This window comes from Doryrhamphus excisus, chromosome 21 (assembly GCF_030265055.1).
Source record: "Doryrhamphus excisus isolate RoL2022-K1 chromosome 21, RoL_Dexc_1.0, whole genome shotgun sequence".
Classification (NCBI taxonomy): domain Eukaryota; kingdom Metazoa; phylum Chordata; class Actinopteri; order Syngnathiformes; family Syngnathidae; genus Doryrhamphus; species Doryrhamphus excisus.
In genome coordinates, this window is record NC_080486.1 from 14,705,965 (window position 1) to 14,728,162 (window position 22,198).

General features: G+C 45.8%; 2 protein-coding genes across 15 annotated transcripts in view; one reads left to right on the forward strand and one right to left on the reverse strand.

The window, feature by feature from the left end:
* Positions 1–35: 35 nt before the first annotated feature.
* On the forward strand, positions 36–18,288 carry LOC131108926 (gamma-glutamyl hydrolase-like). 9 transcript variants are annotated; one of them, XR_009120568.1, is made up of 16 exons: positions 36–327; positions 394–502; positions 589–639; positions 1,250–1,334; positions 1,410–1,548; positions 1,687–1,793; positions 1,897–1,987; positions 2,064–2,198; positions 3,550–3,980; positions 4,249–4,333; positions 6,248–6,305; positions 7,218–7,350; positions 13,313–13,415; positions 16,014–16,197; positions 17,237–17,360; positions 18,142–18,288. XR_009120568.1 is itself a non-coding variant. In XM_058060372.1 (9 exons), exons 1-9 carry the CDS (start codon positions 144–146, stop codon positions 2,393–2,395), a joined length of 1,020 nt encoding a protein of 339 aa, XP_057916355.1. In that variant the 5' UTR covers positions 36–143; the 3' UTR covers positions 2,396–3,673. The 9 variants fall into 9 exon arrangements, 1 of the variants encoding a protein (XP_057916355.1); XR_009120566.1 differs by lacking the exon at positions 17,237–17,360; XR_009120569.1 differs by lacking the exon at positions 17,237–17,360 and having other exon boundaries at positions 7,223–7,350.
* The window catches only part of LOC131108925 (dipeptidyl aminopeptidase-like protein 6), an 86,716-nt gene continuing 67,102 nt past the window's right edge, over positions 2,585–22,198 (reverse strand). For 2 of the 6 annotated variants that reach the window (XM_058060369.1, XM_058060368.1), the window contains exons 4-26: positions 21,009–21,103; positions 20,713–20,787; positions 18,383–18,435; positions 18,195–18,276; positions 16,036–16,156; positions 12,360–12,514; positions 12,194–12,291; positions 7,995–8,118; positions 7,886–7,924; positions 7,688–7,795; positions 7,515–7,606; positions 7,396–7,443; positions 7,210–7,328; positions 6,212–6,268; positions 5,671–5,778; positions 5,541–5,610; positions 5,267–5,461; positions 5,150–5,204; positions 4,974–5,073; positions 4,832–4,890; positions 4,685–4,757; positions 4,534–4,607; positions 2,588–3,959 (exon numbers count right to left, since the gene is read on the reverse strand). In XM_058060369.1, the coding sequence (XP_057916352.1) occupies positions 3,813–3,959; positions 4,534–4,607; positions 4,685–4,757; positions 4,832–4,890; positions 4,974–5,073; positions 5,150–5,204; positions 5,267–5,461; positions 5,541–5,610; positions 5,671–5,778; positions 6,212–6,268; positions 7,210–7,328; positions 7,396–7,443; positions 7,515–7,606; positions 7,688–7,795; positions 7,886–7,924; positions 7,995–8,118; positions 12,194–12,291; positions 12,360–12,514; positions 16,036–16,156; positions 18,195–18,276; positions 18,383–18,435; positions 20,713–20,787; positions 21,009–21,103 (2,147 nt within the window). In that variant the 3' untranslated portion in view covers positions 2,588–3,812. Of the gene's footprint in view, positions 3,960–4,533; positions 4,608–4,684; positions 4,758–4,831; positions 4,891–4,973; positions 5,074–5,149; positions 5,205–5,266; positions 5,462–5,540; positions 5,611–5,670; positions 5,779–6,211; positions 6,269–7,209; positions 7,329–7,395; positions 7,444–7,514; positions 7,607–7,687; positions 7,796–7,885; positions 7,925–7,994; positions 8,119–12,193; positions 12,292–12,359; positions 12,515–16,035; positions 16,157–18,194; positions 18,277–18,382; positions 18,436–20,712; positions 20,788–21,008; positions 21,104–22,198 lie in introns of all 6 variants that reach the window. The other 4 variants (XM_058060367.1, XM_058060366.1, XM_058060370.1 and 1 more) reach the window with 3 other exon arrangements.

Genomic DNA, 22,198 nt, shown 5'->3' on the forward strand with positions numbered 1-22,198 from the left:
CATTGTGTTACCGGAAGTGCCTTCACGAGCTTGACAGGCGGAGAAGGAGGAGAAATGGCGGCAAGGGTTGAAAGTCCGAAGGTGAATATCCTTCAAACTATTGATTATTTTGGCCACGTCCACCCCCCGCTGGATGAATTCGGATGGCTTTTATTGACGACTTGGAGGCCGCCGAGAGACGCTGCTTTTGCGGGAGGACCAAACGGTCGTGCTGCACTTTTCGAATCATGTTTGTGCTTTTCGTTGGCGTTTATCTGGCGTTGTTGCCGCTCTACTCCACCACCACCACAACCACCACAACCAGCCGGAATGACAACCCCATCATCGGTGAGTTTAGCACCGAAAGACTCCGCTCTTTCACTCGACGTCTTTAACGGAGTTTGCATTTGAAAGGTATCCTGGCACAGGACCTTTTCACACCGGTAGAGAATCAAACGTCTTATATTGCTGCCTCTTATGTCAAGTTCCTGGAGTCAGCGGGTGCCAGGGTGGTCCCTATTATGTACGTTTTTATCATTTAACTCATCCAAACTTTGAAATGTATTTATTAGTCAACATTTAACATTCCTTGTTGTGTGTTTGCTACAGGATCAACCAGACTGATGAGGAATATAGGAGACTATTCAACTCAATTAACGGGTAATTAACTCCACCTTTCATGGCATACTGTAAAGACCCTTTCAATTGGTTATTACTATACTTATTAAAATCACCTGATTGAAGCCGAATGCATTAGTGGGGAGCTGCCTAATCGCCTCTTTTAGGAAAAGAAGTATAAATATATATAAAAAAGTATAACGTCGTTTTTGATATTGACAAACTTCATGTTTCTATGTCTTTTTAAGATGGGCTTAGAGCATTACCCATTGTAACACCCACACACACCGGAACTGGTGCTTTCAAATTAAGAGTTTGAAAATAAGATTCTCCCCCTGAATGTGCATAAATGTGCACATTTCTATTCCTAATAGGTAGTGCCAGATTAATTTGTGGCGTTCGAAAAATAATTCTGAATATGAGAAACACTGTCTGCGAAAATGCTAATCAAAGACAGGAGCGATGTGCTGTTTCAGATGACCTACTGCAAAAATATGAATCTTGTATATGACTGAGTGCTTTGTTGTTTTTGAGGATGTACTGCAAAAATGATGTCAAAGATCATTATGCTGTTTTTAAAGATGTAGTGCAAAAAATGGTCATGGTCAAAGATCAAAAGTAAAAAAAAAATGCTACCTTCTGGTGTCAACAGTGTTCTTTACCCTGGAGGAGCGGCCAGCATCTTCTCATCAGGCTACCAAAGGAGTGCAAAGTTCTTCTACGAGATGGCCATTGAGGTGAATGTGACACAAAGACGGCATATGCATATTCTTTAGATGGAAGTCAACGTGTCTTGTCATCTGACGTTGTAGGCCAATCAGAGAGGAGATTACTTCCCTATTTGGGGCACCTGCCTGGGGTTCGAGCAGCTGCTGTTGCTGACCAATGGTGTTTCACTGCTGACGGAGACGGACACAAGGGGCGTGTCCTTGCCTCTCAGCTTCACTCAAGGTATAAATAATAAATAATAATCATAAATATAACCATCAAAATGGTGATTATATAATAACAAAAATAAACAACATAACTCGTTCAAGACTTCTTCTATTTTGCAACTTCACGCATTGAGAACCTCCCCCTTACATACAGAGGCCAAAGACAGCAGAATGTTCCAAGGTTTCCCGGCTGAACTCATGGACGCTTTGGCGTTGGAGCCTCTGACCGAGAACTCCCACCGCTGGAGTTTGGCTGTGGAGGTACGTTCCTTATTCACCACAGGAATTACAATATTAAGAATTAGGATATGTTGCCACTATGGTTTTGTCCATGTAACATCTGAGAGTCTGTTTCCTTTTCAAGGCGTTCAACGCAACCCAAGCACTGAAGACGTTTTATAAAGTTCTCTCCACAAACACAGACGGAAAAACAGATTTTTTGTCCACAATTGAAGGTAGAAAGAACACACTTCATTCATTCATTCATCCCTTCCACTTCCACAGCTCTGAAACTTGTTTTTCCCCACTCAGCGTTCCACTACCCAATTTACGGCACCCAGTGGCACCCGGAGAAGAACGCATTCGAGTGGAGGAAGCCGTACATCGCTCACAGCCCCTCTGCCGTCCAGGTCACCTTCTTCATGGCCGAGTTCTTTGTGGGAGAAGGTAGGACATCTGCTCTACTCTTTCATCGCGGGGTTGCGTATGGCTAAAAAAAACAAACGTTATTGCGTCTCCTAACAGCCAGGAAGAATTATCACAGCTTTGCGTCAGAGGATGCGGAGGCCCAAGCACTCATATACAACTTTAGTCCGGTGAAAACCCATAAGACGAGTGCCTTCGAGCAAGTCTATTACTTTTAAGCCAACCCAAAAAACCTGATTTAAATTATTAGCAATTTCTTTAATTGTAATTTTTTTAAACTTAATTTAGCATGAATTTCAATCAAAGATGACACATGCTAATGATATTTCTCAAATGTAATTCTATTGTTAATTCTTTAATAATCATTTGATTGCTGTTACTGATTTTTGTCAAATTAAACAGTCCAAAACATCGAAGGCAGAGTCAGTCTTTATTATGACCTCCATTTTCTTTAGTCGTCGTCTTTTCGGTAAAAACAAAACTGATGCAGTTCGTGGCCTTTTACCTTTTATTATATTCAACTTTAAGCCCGTAAGTGTATAGTTGGATGTAACCTCGGGTAAAAGCAGCTGAAATGCACAAATAATCGGATAAAAGCATTTTTTCCAGAATAAAATAACATTTACACATCAATCACAGTACAACCAGAAATGTCATTGATGCTACCCATTAAAGAACATTCAAGATGTCAAACCGGTACCGAGTTCAACGCAAAGACATGCAATGGAACGAAAATGGTTAAATGCGCCTCAGTCATTGTTTATTTTAGGGTTAGCATTTTATTGTTAGCATTCTAAGCAGTGCTGTATTTGCTACAAATATAAATTAGGCCATTTTGTCTACTAACCATGCAGATTCTGTACATTTTATAGCATTGTGCTAGTTCACGTCACATAGCCAAAAGGCTTGCGTTTAAAAAATATACTTTACAACGTTCAAATTCGGTTTTTGCAAGGATATTCCCGGGAATATTATACAGCACAAACAATAACAATTGAAGTTTGAGCTTTTCAAAGAGTCGCCTGGCGATAGTTGCTAATGTGCTTGCTCGCTTTACTTGTAGTATTTTTGTAGGGGGGGGGGGATCAAAGTAAGGCAGTAAGGTGAGTGAAACGAGAAAAGGAAGTAGTATCCGGTTAAAGATGGCGACACAGTGGAAACAAAAGGCTTGGATAACCTGGTGGGTGCTTGTGTGCTACTTTACATACATCGACAAAAAGCACAGTCCAACATGGAAAGTTCATCACAACGTTAGAAAACAGCGACACTTCCTGTATCCACAGAGTTTCATGAACGCTACCGACCAGGTATGATTTATTTTTTCCTTGCCAATTATGGTACAAGTTTGAATGATGTTCCTTTCCTTCCGCAGCGCCAGTCCTGCTGCTCGGGGGCTCGTCCATCATGCCGCACGTGAACGGATCAGCGTATTCCACAGTGTCACTCGTACTCCAGAGACAGAAGATGATGAGCGATGGGAGGAGATCCTCGGCTGCTCCGGAGGCAGTCTCAAGTCCAGCATGCTGCGGTTGCATAATCTTGAGGACACCATTCTTGTGCTTGGACATGTTGACGGACTGACCGGGTCTGGGTGGGTTTTTGTACGAGGCGGGGTGTGCGGGTGCATCGGTCAAGCTAACCTTCGTCTTCATTCTCTTCATCTACCTCGTCCGGGAGCCGCTCCGGGAGCCTGAAGCATTCCTCAAAGAAGTTGACCAGCGACTGGCTGAGGTGCTGCTTGGTGCCCTCGTTGTGGATGAAGTGGCCTTCGTCCGGGTAGATCTGGCACGGCGACAACAGACTGTAAGTTAGACATTATTGTTTGCTAGTTGAAAGCCCTGCAGGAGCATGCCCAGCTAGCGGCATGTTGGAAAGATGGGGGCGGGCCGTTAAAGGAAGACATGGCCACTAAGACAATCAAGAACTCATTGTAATCATTGTCATTGTAGCGATGACTACATGACAATTTGTGTCTTCCTTTTAACGGTCCGCCGCCATCTTTGCACTTGAACAACATGCCGCTAGCTGGGCATGCTCCTGCGGGTTAAGGCCTCCATTCATTTTTCTACAGCTTATCTTCACGAGGGTCGCGGGCCTGCTGGAGCCTATCCCAGCTGTCTTCGGGCCAGAGGCGGGGGTACAAGCAATTAAAGCAGGTAGTTACTTTACATCACTCTGTAAATGTAGCGCTAGCATAAAATAAGGCATTACTTCCGTGGCCCCACCAACTCATCAGTACAACTTTTACAAAACACTGTACTATGTACTATGTACTGTGTAGGGTATACTAGTAGTGTTGGAACGTGCCCAATTCTTACTTCTGACATTATGCTACGGTAGTAACACCACCACATACCTGTAACGTGTAGTTGGCCTTTTCATGGATTAGCTGAGCAATCAGTTTTGCTGTATGCTGGAAATGGACCTTTTCTACATGGGGGAGGGGGAGGGAGGAGGACACAATGTAATACTATATCATCCCATGTACAGACACGCCATCTTCTTACCGTCTGCTGTTGGATGGATGATGAGAAATTTCTTGTCGAGGAACTGAGCCGCGCGGTGCGCTAGATTGGCCATCTGGGGAGGAAAAATACATAAAGTTGTTTTAGCTTCGGCAGGAATTTTTACAATGGAGAATAATTCATAATTACCGTGTATGCCCTCTGGTCGGGCTTGGGCATTCCAAGATATCGCTCCGAAAACGCTGATGCTGAAAGAAAAGGAAGTTGTGTTAGAATTAGCATGTTCTTCAATTAAGGAAACAATTCTGTGCAAAACGGAAACGAGGCTAACCGTATAATTCAAAGTCGGTGATTGGCGAGAGGACGGCTCCGCATCTGGCAGGAGACAGGTCGTCGCTGAGCAACAAGCTGGTGATGTAGCCTCCGTACTCCTGGGGGACGGGGGGGGTGTCGTCGGAACAGCAGCAGTCAGTCTAAGCAAATATGTGGTGCAAATGGTAAACTCACCTTTCCGAACGCTCCCACTCTGGTCTTGTCGATGTACGCCTCTTGTAGGAGGAAACTGCAAAGTAAATAAAGGAAATGTATTGTCTCCTTCCTGTGTCGGCTGCACACACCGCCTACCTGATGGCGTCCCTCTGGTCGTGCTCCTCTAGCACGCCAACCTTCTTCTGGATTCGGTGCAGCAAGTTGGTACCCTGGAATCCGCCGCCGCGCCCGTCGCAGCGCACCACGATGGCACCAAAGCTGCTCACCAACGCCGTGGCCCAGTCCATGTGGAAGCGCTCCGACACGCTCTGGCCACCGGGGACGCCATCGCTGCGTACGCACCGAGACAGTCACCATCATCTCAGTGCAAAGTGATGGTTAGATTAGCATGCGTGTGTTTCAAGCTTACATGATTAGCAGCAGAGGGTAGTGGGACGTCTCCACAAAGGCGGCTGGTTTAAGGATCTGCATTGATAAAGCTGTGGACGACACACAGATTCAACTCCCAATAATGATCTGCGTCAAACATGGACACCTACTGTAGTCTTCCATGTTGATGTCCTGGTATTCCACGATGGGCATCTGCATGTCGTCCAGCGTCAGCCTCAGCATGTCGTTGCTCTCCAGTTTGTGGACTTCAGCGAGACCTGAAAAAGGACAAAATGGTCAATTCACTGTTGAAGTGGTGTTTTCTTCCACCTGAGTAAATAAAGCATTGCGGTCGCCCTGACACACGCGTACAGGAAGTAATGTGATTTCAGAATGCCGATGTTGCATGTACACGCTCCTAATTTAATAACATCCTTTGCCAGGCACCATCAGATTATGTCGGCGTGTGGAAGGTTAATGTTTACGTGTTACATTAGAACAATGATACTCTACAAAACCAACGTGTTCAGTGGCGTTCTGACAGTTACAGAACAACCAAGTTATGGAAACAAAACTACATAAGTTGGGTTGATTTCTACTTTCATCTGTTCCCATTAATATATCAATTGTAAATTATTATTAGTGAAAAGAAACTACATGATTGAATTCTTAAGAGAAATGAAATACTGTGTGAGTGTAGGTCGTACTCACCTTCTGCATCATCATCTCTTTGTGTCTTAAAAACAGACAGGAACGGGACGTCTGGGCCTACGTGGAACAGCACCAGGACGCCAGGATCGTATTAGTAAGACAACAGTGACACAACAATAATAAAAGATGTCAGAGCGGAATAGCTTTTTCCCAATCGAGGCAAAGCTTTGACAAGTTTTAAGGCAAACATTGGAAAACAAATGAAGTGAGCGCTGCTCTTAGCAAATAGGGAGCACAAGCCATTCTGACTGAATCGTGTTTGCTTGCAATGTCTGGATGATAGCGTTTGTGTGCGGCACATAAATCAAATGTATGGACAGAATTGGTTGTTTTTTTTTAGGCTCACTTTCATTTGACAATAATCATGGTTGGGCTCATTTTGGGTACAGTAAGGGAGCAAGTGTAAAAACAAAAAAAATGCTTAGCTTGTGTCCAATGGCCAAACAGGAGACTTTAATGACATTGTTTTTGACAGCATAATGTGTGCTTTTTGTGTTAGCAAATAAAATCTTAATTATCGTATTTTCTGGACTATAAGTCGCACTTTTTTGTTGGCTGTTCCTGCGACTTATATATGCCAGACAGCCACAAGAGGGCACTAATATCCCCAACTTAACAATTAAATTCTGTTCATGTTTATTTTTCATGTTCTTTTATTAATGTTAGAACTGGCCTTCCAAGATGACGTAACAAACAAGTTTGTAAAATAAATTACCCACCTAATTATACATTTGTGGCCTTGTGCGACTTACACTCGGGAGCGACTTATAGTTGAGAAAATACGGTAAATGCAAAAAATGGTTGTAATGAGATTCCGTCTGGGAAATACTTTTCCACATGAACAGCAAATTAAATTACGCAGAAATGATACAGCCCTAGTTTTCAAACTCTGGCTGCTCCTCGGCACCATGGCTAACATGGCAGCCAAAGCCTAGGCTGCACTGTATGTGTTATACTTCCTCTGTGTACAGTACCCAAACATCCTGTTCTTTACTGACCTTGGCAGTGCAGCAGGAAGTAGCTCATGTTGTGGCAGAAGGAGCCGCCGATGTAGCCGCAGCTCTCAGACAGGCCGCACGACAGGCAGCGGCGGTTGAACGAGCCAAAAGTGTCGGCGCTGAGGACACAAAGGCCAAAAGGTAACACCCAGAATTCCCGCCGAAATTAGGAACATGTCAAAATACCTGTAAAGATGTCTTCGCTTGGGACCGTCTTCTGTGCTCAGAAAGTATCTACAGGACGGGAAACAAGCTTGAGTAAAAACACGGTCAAAGATTCACGATAACCAATCCGTGATGCTCACATGAGCTGGTTTTCCTCGTCATAGGCCAGGACTTGCGTGACGTCCCAGTCGCCAGACGTGATGGACTGCAGCGTGTCCGTGCTGGTGTTGGGCTGCAGGTCAAGCAAAATATCAAATATGAATATAATATTATTAAATGTGCATGTTGATGTCAATATGAGTGACTGGCATACCTGCGAGATGGACATGGAGATGTGGAAGAACTTTCCACGGCCTCCTTGTGGGATGGCCCGTGTGAAGAACAGCTTCAGACCGTCTTTGGAGAACAGAGGCTTCTCGTTCTAAAAGACATGACAGCAGCACTCCAGCGTTAGGTGTCACGCTGGCGGGAGCTATTAATAGCCGCTTTTGGATGCACGTCAGCATCTCACCTGCCTGTGAAGCCACCCCTCGCTCTCGTCCTCGTGTTTCTGCGGAGAACAGAGGACAGCTTGGCACAGGACAACTCGGATGCGCCGAATTTACACAGTCGAGACTGACCTTGATGCAGACCCCCGTCGTGGCCTCGCACAGTGTCAGCATGGAGATGTTCTGCGCCCGGTTCAGCCAGTTGACAGCCAGTTTGGTGGTGGTGGCCCATTTCACCATGGTCACGTAGAACTCACTGACATGCAACGTAATGCATATACCCATTACTGGGTGAACTCTCAAGGGGAGCTTAGATGTACTTCAGAGTAGGCAGTGTACAGCTTGTTTAGCAGTATGGATCTCAATGAACCACATCTCCAAAGTCTTGGCAGCACTCATGCTCATGCTCACACTGTGAGGAAGGAAAAGGAATGTCGCATATTTTTAAAAAATATATTTTAGCCCGAATACAGTATTAACGTGGACATACATTTGTATTCGTCCCTCTAAAATGCGCGTTTTAAACGTCACCAGCAGAGGGAGACATTACAAGAAAGATGACTCCTCTGTTCAGCGTTGGAGTCTACATTACGTTTGATCCACTGATAATGAAATTGTGGATTCATTCAAACTTTTAAGCTTTTTTTTAATCACCTCTGTTATAATATCCATCAAGCTTGCCGACTGGATGGCGCAGTTGGTAGCAACAGTGGGTCACAACGCATGGGCCCGGAGTTCAATACCTGGTCAGGTCAGCTGAAGTTTGTTTGTTTTGCTATAGCTCCTGGTTCAACAAGCGTGAGCATCACCTCCGTTCTAACATCCACCAAACATGCCAGCTGTATGGCGCAGGTGGTAGCAGTGGTGGGTCATGGTCCATGGGACCATAGTTCAAAGCCTGGTCAGGACAGGTTAAGTTATGCTTGTTTTGCTATCGCTCAAGGTTCAACATGCATCGTAATCATCACCTCTGTTATAACATGAGCCAGACTAGCCAGCTGAATGGCGCAGTTGGTAGCAGCGGTGGGTCACGGTCGATGGGACCAGAGTTCAAAACCCGGTCACGTCCAATGTTGCTTGTTTTGCAATTTCGCCAGGTTCAGCATGTATTATGATCATGACCTCCATTATATCATCAAGCATGCTTGCTTGCTGGGTGGCTCAGGTGGTAGCACCGCTGATTCATGGTGTGGGAGCCCTTGGTTCAAACCCCAGCAGCGCTCGCTGCAGTTGTTACTTGTTTTAACATTTCACCAGCACCTAGCGTACTCATGACCTCCGTTATATCATCAAGCATGCTTGCCGGCTGGGTGGCTCAGGTGGTAGCACCGCTGATTCATGGTGCAGTGGAGCAAGGTTCAATACCCGGTAAAGGCAACTTCAGTTGTTACTCGTTTTAACATTTCGCCAGCACCTATCGTACTCATGACCTCCGTTATATCATCAAGCATGCTTGCCGGCTGGGTGGCTCATGTGGTAACACCGCTGATTCATGGTGTGGGAGCTCTTGGTTCAAATCCCAGCAGCAGTTGCAAAAAAATAAAGTTTCAAAAATACCAGTATTATAGAAATTTTATTTGAAATTTTGTAAAATTTTTTTAAAAACCAGCTGACTATTCCTATCCACCCCACGCGCAACCTCCCCACGACCGCCATGCCCCACCCCCCCCTCCCCACCTCGCCCCCCTCACCCCTCCGGCCATCCCCCACTATACGAGTTTGCGCCCACTTAACTCCACCTACTTCTCATTTTATGTTGACTTCATCCAGTTGGAGGCACATATTTAATTATCAATCCCTCAAGAGGCGGGATCATTTTGGAGGCGGGATCCCCCAGGAGGCGGGATCCCGCATAATTTCAAGTTGAGGGGGGAAGTTACACACACCCCTTTTTGTGCCGACTGGGAAGGCAACGCCCTATCATTTTTGTTTTGGTTTTTTTTGGACCGACTAGGATTTGAACACAGTACTCCAGCACCATGAATCTGCGGTGCTACCAATGGAGCTAGTCAGCTGGCAGACATTCATGATGTTATAACGGAGGTGATGACTGCGATAGGTGTTGGAACTGGACAAATGGCAAAATGACCTACACTTGCCGTCATAGGACCAGAGTTCAATGTTCAAGTTCAAGTTAAGTTTGTTTTGCTATCGCTCAAGGTTCAACATGCATCGTAATCATCACCTCCGTTATAACATCAGCCACACTTGCCAGCTGAATGGCGCAGTTGGTAGCAGCGGTGCGTCACGGTCAATGGGACCAGAGTTCAAAACCCGGACACGTCAACTGTTGCTTGTTTTGGTGTTTCGCCAGGTTCAACGTGTATCATAATCATCACCTCCGTTATAACATCCACCAAGCTTGCCAGCTGAATGGCGCAGTTGGTAGCAGCGGTGGGTCACGGTCGATGGGACCTGAGTTCAAATCCCGGGCACGTCCAAAATTGCTTGTTTTGCAATTTCGCCAGGTTCAGCATGTATTATGATCATGACCTCCGTTATATCATCAAGCATGCTTGCTGGCTGGGTGGCTCAGATGGTAGCACCGCTGATTCATGGTGCAGTGGAGCAAGGTTCAATACCCGGTAAGGGCAACTTCAGTTGTTGCTCGTTTTAACATTTCGCCAGCACCTAGCGTACTCATGACCTCCGTTATATCATCAAGCATGCTTGCTGGCTGGGTGGCTCAGGTGGTAGCGCCGCTGATTCATGGTGCACTGGGGCAAGGTTCAATACCCGGTAAGGGCAACTTCAGTTGTTGCTCGTTTTAACATTTCGCCAGCACCTATCTACTCATGACCTCCGTTATATCATCACCCATGCTTGCCGGCTGGGTGGCTCATGTGGTAGCACCGCTGATTCATGGTGCAGTGGAGCAAGGTTCAATACCCGGTAAAGGCAACTTCAGTTGTTACTCGTTTTAACATTTCTCCAGCACCTATCTACTCATGACCTCCGTTATATCATCAAGCATGCTTGCTGGCTGGGTGGCTCAGGTGGTAACACCGCTGATTCATGGTGTGGGAGCTCTTGGTTCAAATCCCAGCAGCAGTTGCAAAAAAATAAAGTTTCAAAAATACCAGTATTATAGAAATTTTATTTGAAATTTTGTAAAAAATTTTTAAAAACCAGCTGACTATTCCTATCCACCCCACGCGCAACCTCCCCACGACCGCCATGCCCCACCCCCCCCTCCCCACCTCGCCCCCCTCACCCCTCCGGCCATCCCCCACTATACGAGTTTGCGCCCACTTAACTCCACCTACTTCTCATTTTATGTTGACTTCATCCAGTTGGAGGCACATATTTAATTATCAATCCCTCAAGAGGCGGGATCATTTTGGAGGCGGGATCCCCCTGGAGGCGGGATCCCGCATAATTTCAAGTTGAGGGGGGAAGTTACACACACCCCTTTTTGTGCCGACTGGGAAGGCAACGCCCTATCATTTTTGTTTTGGTTTTTTTTTTGGACCGACTAGGATTTGAACACAGTACTCCAGCACCATGAATCTGCGGTGCTACCAATGGAGCTAGTCAGCTGGCAGACGTTCATGATGTTATAACGGAGGTGATGACTGCGATAGGTGTTGGAACTGGACAAATGGCAAAATGACCTACACTTGCCCTGACCGGGTATTGAACCTCGGTCCCCTGCACCATGAATCTGTGGTGCTACCAGTTGAGCTATCCATCTGGCAAACAGAACGATGTTATAACGGAAAATACCAAAATGAGAAAACAATGACCCGGTATTCGTAATCATCACCTCCGTTATAACATGCTTCAAGCTTGCCAGCTGAATGGTGCAGTTGGTAGCAGCGTTATTTATATACATAGTCTCCTGGTCCAGCATGTATAGTCATCACCTCCGTTATAATACCTTGCATTGATACCTGGTGGCTAGCTCGGGGGATAGAAGCACTTGGTCATGGTTCAGACTCTCAGGGTTCAATACCAAGGCAGGGCAGTCTTCTTATTTAGTTGTTTTGCTATTGCTCCTGTGTATCCCGATCATCACCTCTGTTATAACATCCGCCAAGCTTGCCGGCTGGATGGCTCAGTTGGTAGCAGCAGTGGGTCACGGTGCGTGGGACCAGAGTTCAATACCTGGTCAGGTCAAATTAAGTTTGTTTGTTTTGCTATTTCTTTTTGTTCAACAAGCACCATAGTCATCACGTCCGTTATATCATCCCTCAAGCTTGCTGGCTGGATGGCTCGGTTGGTAGCAGCAGCGGGTCATGGTTCCATACCCGTCACCTCCATTATAAAAGAAGCATGTTTGGTGGCTGGGTTGCAGGATTCTTACAAAACATATTGTTCGCGCTCCTCACCTTAACCTCGGGTCATCAGGTCTCCTCATCTCGATGGTGTGAAGAGGACCATTCAGGTTGACCACATACAAAGTGATAACCGGGTTCTCCTCGCCAGCCTGCCAAATGTTTTTTTCAGCCACTCCACAAAGTGAAGAAATGTCATTGAAACAGTCAGAGGTTCTACCTTGGGATAGTGGTACTCCTTCCCGGTGGGGTACGGCATGCCAGTAAACATGGGCAGCTCCATCTTGGGCACCAGGCTGTCGTTGATGGTGGCGTATGCTAACCTCGCGCCATCTGGAGACCACCAGTGGGCGACGTGGGAGTGGAAAATCTCCTCTGAAACAGTGATCACAACACAGCTATGAAACGTATGAAGACGGCAAACCAGAAGCGCGTTTTAATTACATGGCTGCAGGCCAGCTCGCTAACACTGTTGTCTGACAGCCAACAAGATAGAAGATGTGTTTAATGGCCTTTAATTAGAAGTACATTTTGTTTTCCGGTCCCCCTCTCGCCCCTTGAGGGGATCTGTCGCTGCCAACATCGATAATTTGTGCACATAAACGCTTTTATTAAGAAGATTGCACTGAGAGAGCATAGACCTCTAGAAGGCTTGAAGAAGTTACTCCCGGAGTCTCTCCCTCACTTTGATCATGCTAACGATATTCACACGTTCTCCGCAGCACGACTTTGTGCACCAGACTCCTGTCAGACGTGCGCAGCCGCTCACCACGGACAATTGGCACTTTGCTGAAGGACCCTTCACCTCAGAGAGGCTTGACCCCAAAGACTGCTAATGGCTGAGCTACGCCGTGCCGACGCGCACTTCACCACTAATGGTTGATGGTCACACTTTCAGGCGCCGAAGCCACGAATGCTCACACTTGTTTGCTACTCCAGGCCAGACCAAAAAAAGAAAATATTAGTGCCTACTTTGGTGCAGTTGGCTAAGCAGTATTTTTGCCATGGGAGCAAAGACTGTAGTCAAGTAGAAACAAGGAGAAACAAAAGTAAAATTACATCCCGACCATTCCTGCACCGGCTGACCAACACTTCCCAAATATTCCCTACACAGACTTTGATCAGTTATTGACGTGAGCTAACCCTGTCTTTTCTCTGTTGTTTGCCACGCAGTTGGACCAAACCGAACCAACCGTACTCGTCTGTTGTACAGCAAAACCATCATCACCAACCATCACTAAGCTGCTCAACAGGAAAGGTTCAAAAAGAACAGAGAGTAAGTACAGCCTCAATGTACATTGAAGATGTAATAGAAGCAAAATTGAAGACAGAAGCTGCTTGTCATGTTCACATATTCCCAGCAGAGGGCAGTATTACCCCATGTTAAAAGCGACACACCAGTGAGGCGCTACCTTGAGATAACAGGGACATTTAAGTCCAGCAAAACTGGCTTAATTACAGCAGCGGGCTTATTTTCCAGTCCTTTACTAGCAATTCTGAAATGACATTGAAAGATTCATAACAGCACAGTCTCTCTCTCTCTCTCTCTCTCTCTCTCTCTGGCTTAGGGAACAGGCTGACTTGTGAGTGGGCGTCGTTTGTTTGTCAGCCAGTGAAATAACAATTTATGTGAAACACACTGCAGTTACCTCCGCCTGAACCGTGCCGACGATGTCAGGAAATCTCATTAGCGCTGGCCTCAATAGTGCAGCGCCATAGCCTTGATTGTGTTTTCATGTCATCTCAGAGGTTGACTTTTTTTGTAAGGCATAACCAACACAGGCGGGCTGGGCGGTGATTGCACCCGCAGGTGTGAGTCTCTCATGCAAACAGACAAACATCCGCAGGGCAAACGTGGATCAAATCAAAGTGACGGCGGGTTCTTTTATCAGAGGAAAGCAGCAGGAGTCACATGATCCATGAGACTCTCATTCGCTCTTTAAATGTTGCTTTTAATATTTTTGGTGTCGCCTTCATTGGATGCACTATACACACACACACACACACACACACACACAGATGGATTAAGGCGGCATTGCAAACCAGAGGATATTCAAGCCCGGGAGATTATTTGCCAACCTTTTTAGCCCTCCCCGCATCAAATCTGCCGCTCGGCAACAGGCACGGCTTAAAAAACTCATTTCTCCTCAGTGGCATTCTGAGCCCCGTCTTGACCTTGGCCCCGGAAGAGTCTCGGTCATTAGCAAGCAAGATCAGCCCGGCCGCCTCAGCCAGTCAACATCACTACACAAGCAGTGCGGTTTTTCCTAAAAGCGGACTAAAGTGATACTATTAAGTAAATGCTGAATGGGCGTCAGTCAGTCAGTCAGTCGCTCGGTCAGATAGTCTTTCACCGGCAGTATTTCATGCATAGCATTAGACCTTGGTGGGCATTGTTGGAGCACGGATAAACAAAGTGGTGGAGGACAAGATTAGTCAATGCCTGACCTGCTTTATGTTTTCTTTGTACGCTCTTATGCAAGGATACTAGGTGATAAATGCTGACGATAGAACCAAAACACTATTTTCTCTGACTTAGTCATGTGAGAAAAATAGGACAACCTATCATAAGTCTTCTACTCCTGAACTGCTGCCCACAAAAGGGTGAAAATTTGACGAAACATGCACCCCTTATGAGTTTCCCGTGGTATTATGTTCCTGACAAATACACCCCATGGTGGCGCTGTTATTAAACCCTAAAAAAAAACACTGCAACTTTGGTTGTTTCCTCAAACCACCACAAAATGACTTTGAAGACTAACAATCACAATTTAGTCAAATTGTTTGAAAAACATGGCCACTCTAAAGCCAAACGTCTTTGGAGGAGCACTAATTGCCCATTTGGGCTAATGAGTATAGTATGAAGGATTTACAAAGCATTTTGAGAACCACATATTAACAATTATGACAAAAGCTGGACCCCTAAATGTATTTATTCTCTATTTATCATATATTGTAGGGAAAACATGCAGAATAACAACACAAATGGGCTAAGTGCAGAACCTTGAGGAACTCCACCTTCCTAACAAGCTAACAAAGACGGCCATCCCAGTTATTACTGTAGCCCAGACCACATTCTGGCCAAATTAAAGAGATTAAACAAACCAAAGCCATCACACAACACGACTTCCACAAGGAGATCTGGATGTAAACATTATAAATAGAAGCACATTTCAATTTCATCACCAACCGTTCAGGCCGAGTGAACACTGACTGAAGCTACCCACCCAAGCAAGGACGGACTTTTAATGTCAGCCATGAAAACTAATGACGACAAGAGCTACATGTTGCCAACATGAAATTAAAAACAGTCAGATAACCTTTGCCGTCCAGGCATTCAATTCCATTAGCACACGCGGCGGATATGAAAGGTTTTATCCACCGCTAACAGCATGTTGTACAGCATGTGCCAGTTTGTCTCCATCTTCTACCTCCATACCTGACACTTTTATTAAAAACGCCGATCCGCTGGTGCAGAGCGTGCACCCGACGCTGCAAATACAAATTCATTAGTGGGATGCTAACACAGCACCCCCCCCCCCCTTTTCTTTCTTCCATTTTTAAGGCGCGGTGGCCTTGATCTGTTGCAATGATGCTAGGCGAGCTGTGTGACATCTGCATCGAGAGAGCGCCACCGATGAATTAATGCAAATCAAGCAATGTAGAACACTCACTCATTCCTTTTCCTGGCCTCGGAACGGCGGAAGCAAATTGGCAGATTCCATTTTAATTTACCTTCACAGAATAGAAGAGTACGCGCCCGAAATACTAACCCCGCTGAGGACACGAGGGAGTGGCGCGGCGACTCGGCGATACGAGCCTAAGAAGCACAATTAGACCCGATTGACTACTCTCGCCTCTCATCCCATTTCAGGTCGGCGGTTAAGGATGCTTACCTTCATACAGCCAATCACTGAGCCCGTTGAAGATGACGCCTTCCTTGCCGGAGGACACCAAGCGAATGGAGCGGCTCTCCACGGTGGAGCGATAGTAGATGTTGTTCTCGAAAATGAAGATCTACGGAAGGAAATCAAAGATTAAAGAGACTTCTGGAGCAGGTACAATGAAAACATGAATGGTCTTTGGACAGAACCTTGGGGGATTCCAATCTAATTGGACAATGGCACTTTTCTGTGGGTTCTAAAGATACAAAAACAGCTAAAAATAGGTTAATATGCAGGTCACATTATGTAACTGGAGCGTTGTTGGCAGTTTAGTGACATATAAGGGTAAGTAAGTCCTAATTATGGTATTTTTTATTATGGTAATTATGGTAAGAAGTTTTGGTGTAACCCCGCTAGCTAAAGTATCAAACAAACGGTACCAAAGGTGCAAGAAAAGACTGCACGAGTGTCATTATCAGCATGCAGAGGACGCAGCCTGTGGTTCCGTGCATACACATTTACCATCACGGGTGGCTGACCCGGAACAACACACCCGTCACCTTATCACAGGTGAGAATCGACCTTGAGGTCCAAACACACATTAGCATGACGCCTTTCACCTGCCTGACACAAGAGAGCAGCACACGGATTTGAAGTCGCAGCTTTTTTTTTTTTTTTTTTTTATCTGAGCGACACCAAAAAAAAAAAAAAAGGCTTTACTCTCAATGTGAGATAAGGCAGCAGACCCAGGGACCAGATTTGGGATCTGTTCCATGCTGCCAGAGCTGCAGGGCCTCCCAGATAACTGAAGGTGGACTGTTCCATTGCAGACAATAATAGGCTGTGTACACCCGCAGAATCTTGAAAATGTCTAAAGCGGAAATCAATTTTATTCGCCGACAAGAAGGGTTTACTTTGTTTACTTTTGTTAACCCATACTCTAACCTAGGGGTCGGCAACCCGCGGCTCCTCAGCCTCCTTGTTTGGAACCCCCAAGTTGGAGTACAGTATACAGCCTGAATATCAGTGCTACTTCCTCCTCCCATTTGGGATGGACTGTTCCAGCTGCAACTCCAACCACTCCCCTTCTCTCTTTAATCACCATTGTTTACTAGCAAGCCAACTAGTCAACCAGAGCCGTGGTTCCTCACAGAGACCTCATAAGATGCCGTCTATTAACCCTAACCCTGAAAAACTGCTAACTGATTTCCAGAAAACCATCCAAGGAGTTTCCTCTCAATTGAACAACCTTTGTCATCATTTGGAGCTGAAGAAAGCGTGCAGTCTTCGTGATGAACGCCGCTCATCTAACCCTTGTGGTTCTGCGCCACACTCCGGTACTGATGGAGTCTCAGTCTTTTCTAGGTCACAGCACAAAGCCGACCCCCTTTCTCAGCGACAACCTCCATGGGCCCGACCCTTAATTACCCTCAGCCGTAATGTGAATTTGTCACCTCATACAATAACAATGGGACCAAGTTCATTAATATTCAACTTCATTAGATGCATCAGTACGTTGCAGGCCCAGACGCAGGATGCATGATGGGAGATGAAGACTCCACTGACCTTTATCCGCCCCTGCCCTTTTGCGACTTCTCGTCATGTTCACCAATTTGATGACTAATGTCAGCAAACTTTAGGCTGTATCAATCCAGCCGGCGTGTTAGTTAGTTAATCCGCTGACGAGATAACAGGTAATTAATAGCATTGTGCTGCAGGATGTAATCACTTAAGCCGCCAGGCTGAAGCTAATTACGCCACTGACGGCTTGTTATGATGCTTCGTCTTAGAAATGCAGAAGACCCCTGTAGTTGCATCCAGGAAAGGTTCTGGGGCAGATCCTCGATCACGGTCCAGTAACGACCATTTAAAAACACCCCTAAAGAGCATCAGCCCCCCCCCCCAGTCAATCCTTCGACGCAGAGTCCATCCCGTCCACTCGTAAAGCGGCCATGTTTACGAGGCGGCCAGGAAGATGGTGTATTTCTCCAGTCTTTTAGTCGGCGTCATCAATCCTCCGGAGATCAATAGCAAAAGGAGCGGATCAGTGAAGAAGACACGGCAGGATGTAAATAATGGAGGTCAGGCTTCAGCTCCAATGTTTGTGCTTGTTCTTAGCTGCCTCGACTCACCAGACACTTCATTAGGATTGTGGGGGATGTCCTCCTTACCAGTTGCTGACCCTCCGGACCCCAGCCGGCGTACTGCAGCTGAGCGTTGCGGACCTCGGGCGGGTTCAGGTCCCACGTCTCCCTGGAAGGCAAGTAAACCCAAAGCCAAGGAAGGCGTTGGATAAGAAATGTCATCAGTCGGGAGGCATGGTGATTGGACGTTTACGTCCGTTGAGGCAAAGACTTACGGTGTCTGGAGGCTGCAGATGATGTAGAAGGCGGTATATGAGTGCTGGTACACCTAGCGAGGGGATAAATATGATCAAATACAGTGGGGCAAAAAAGTATTTAGTCAGCCACCAATTGTGCAAGTTCTCCCACTTAAAAAGATGAGAGAGGCCTGTAATTTTCATCATAGGTACGCTTCAACTATGAGAGACAAAATGAGAAAAAAAAATCCAGATAATCACATTGTTTGATTTTTAAAGAATTTATTTGCAAATCATGGTGGAAAATAAGTATTTGGTCACCTACAAACAAGCAAGATTTGTGGCTCTCACAGACCTGTAAGTTCTTCTTTAAGAAGCTCCTCTGTCCTCCACTCGTTACCTGTATTGATGGCACCTGTTTGAACTGGTTATCAGTATAAAAGACACCTGTCCACAACCTCAGACAGTCACACTCCAAACTCCACTATGGCCAAGACCAAAGAGCTGTCAAAGGACATCAGAAACAAAATTGTAGACCTGCACCAGGCTGGGAAGACTGAATCTGCAATAGTTAAGCAGCTTGGTGTGAAGAAATCAACTGTGGGAGCAATTGTGAGAAAATGGAAGACCTACAAGACCACCGATAATCTCCCTCGATCTGGGGCTCCACGCAAGATCTCACCCCGTGGGGTCAAAATGATAACAAGAACGGTGAGCAAAAATCCCAGAACCACACGGGGGGACCTAGTGAAAGACCTGCAGAGAGCTGGGACCATATTAACGAAGGCTACCATAAGTAACACACTCCGCCGCCAGGGACTCAAATCCTGCAGTGCCAGACGTGTCCCCCTGCTGAAGCCAGTACATGTCCAAGCCCGTCTGAAGTTTGCTAGAGAGCATTTGGATGATCCAGAAGAGGATTGGGAGAATGTAATATGGTCAGATGAAACCAAAATAGAACTTTTTGGTATCAACTCAACTCGTCGTGTTTGGAGGAGAAAGAATGCTGAGTTGCATCCAAACAACACCACACCTACTGTGAAGCATGGGGGTGGAAACATCATGCTCTGGGGCTGTTTTTCTGCAAAGGGACCAGGACAACTGATCCGTGTAAATGGGAGAATGAATGGGGCCATGTATCGTGAGATTCTGAATGAAAACCTTCTTCCATCAGCAAGGGCACTGAAGATGAAACGTGGCTGGGTCTTTCAGCATGACAACGATCCCAAACACACCGCCCGGGCAACGAAGGAGTGGCTTCATAAGAAGCATTTCAAGGTCCTGGAGTGGCCTAGCCAGTCTCCAGATCTCAACCCCATAGAAAATCTTTGGAGGGAGTTGAAAATCCGTGTTGCCCAGCGACAGCCCCTAAACATCACTGCTCTAGAGGCGATCTGCATGGAGGAATGGGCCAAAATACCTACAACAGTGTGTGAAAATCTTGTGAAGAGTTACAGAAAACGTTTGATCTCTGTCATTGCCAACAAAGGGTATATCACAAAGTATTGAGATGAACTTTTGTTTTTGACCAAATACTTATTTTCCACCATGATTTGCAAATAAATTCTTTAAAAATCAAACAATATGATTATCTGGATTTTTTTTTCTCATTTTGTCTCTCATAGTTGAAGCGTACCTATGATGAAAATTACAGGCCTCTCTCATCTTTTTAAGTGGGAGAACTTGCACAATTGGTGGCTGACTAAATACTTTTTTGCCCCACTGTACATCCAATGCACGGTAGAAGTTCAACTTTACTGTTTATTCTGCAGCCTGTTTAGGCAGCAAACGTGTCAGGCTTGAATTAAGCTGATAAATGGGGCGTGACCCCCGGCTAAGGTCGGGGGCAGAAGCACTTTCTTTCCTGGTCTCAGTTGACCAATAAGACTCCAGCGCCTTGTCTATCACTACTTACATAAAATAGAAATAACTTCTGTAGTGATTAGCATTAGCGATTAGCATGGCGACTTCAAACACTTCCAATTTCGAGCCACTGCTGTAATTACTACCAGGGTGTTTACATTAATTGGAGAGGCTGTTTGAAATCTCACTCCATATCCTGTTTTTTAAGATTTAACAATGATGTGGAGTGCATGAGAAAGTTGGTTTCCCAGCAACATTTTAAAGCACACGCAGAGGTAGCTAAATGTGATGCAGCTACTAAAACCACAGCGGTTACTTTTGTAGACCACAGGAACGTTAACCGGAGCGTTGCGGTGGATCATTGGGCTCTCCCGGCGTTTTGAAGACTAATGATGTTGATTGTCCCCCACCGCCATTAACTCCCAACCTGCTCATCAGGATGCCAGCCAGGCGGCCGTGTCAGGGCGGCGCTAATTGAAGCACCAAACAAAGGAACGAGAGCTCACCGGCGCCACGTTGTAGGCCAGCAGCACGTGCTTCATGTCGGGAGACACCTCGTACTTGCTGGCTTTGTACATTTCCTGAAAAAGACTTGGCGTCATTCCACGTGCACGCTTTTGTTTCTTTAAAAAGTGGCATTCATCTTCAACAAGTATTACTTTTGCGTAGCACGTTTGTGAGTAATAAGACGCATTAATGACTCTTTAAAAAAAATAAAAAATCGCTGACACTGTGAGACAGGCTGGATTTAATCCCTCTCTCTCTTCCTGTGATTGCAGCCCAGAGCGGGAGAATGACTTACAAACTTCTTATGATGCACCAAGATGGTCTTCTCGTCGGTGTCGACGTTGAACCACACCACATCGCCGTCACGGCTACGGTACAACAACTCATTATCTGCCGAGAGAGAACAGAGACGGAGGTCTTAATTCTACATTCTTAACACCAGCTCCATAAATCATTATATATCAGTCGTGGAATTACACCAAGGTCACAGCCCCCCCCCCCCCCCCCACACACACACCAAAAACCGCACTGGGGTCTGCTTGTAATATTCTGATGACATCATCTACCTCAGTCGGGTAAGCAAACAAGGCTATACAAATTTCCCCAATGAGGGACGAATAAAGGCATATCTTATACAAGCTAGACTTAACCAGCAGGGGGCGGCGTGCCCGAAACAGACGTCCCCGTCAGCGGGCCGGGCCCCGTTTACGACGGCGCGGGGAGCTTTTGATTTGAGGGAGCAGAGCAAAGCCGTCAAACATAACGAGGCGTCAGCATGGCGGCCGTTAGCGGCGTTGATTAATCACAGTCTGCGGGGGCTGCGGCCCGCTGCCGGGGCCTCCACGAGACACGTTCATGCAATTTTAAACAGCTTGTTAGGATTCCGATTCAATGTCGGAAAGTGCGAGCTATGGCGAAGATGCGCTCATAACGACAGGAAGTACGTTTGTCAGCGTTATCTATCTCTGAATGCGCTTTAAAATGTCGCTAGTCAGCTGCGTACCGTGTACAATCAACCCATCAGTGCTACGACCGCTGGCGGAGCGGTTTGGTACTTTCCACTATTACAACATTGGTTGTATTGTAACCTCAAATCCAGACCTCCATGGGTTGATCCATTTGATTTTTTAGGATGTTTATTTAATCATAAAAGTAAAATAATAATAAAATAGTTAATAAATAAAAAAATAATAATTTTTAGGACCACATTTCCTACCAGTTGAGCGTGAAAAGCGAAGCTGGTCATCATGTATATTTAATAATATGTATATTTAATAATAATAATTACTAATAATTTAATAATATGTATATTTAACATCCCCTTCCGTCCGTCTCCTTTGCCTTAAGTGATCCAGACATGTCCACATGCACCAAACTCATGTTATGCACCGTGTTTGCTAGCTGCTAGCTAATTGACTAATTCCAGGTGACTAAATTACCATTACAGGCGTTTGGGAGGGGGAGCAAAGTCGGGTATTTTTAGGA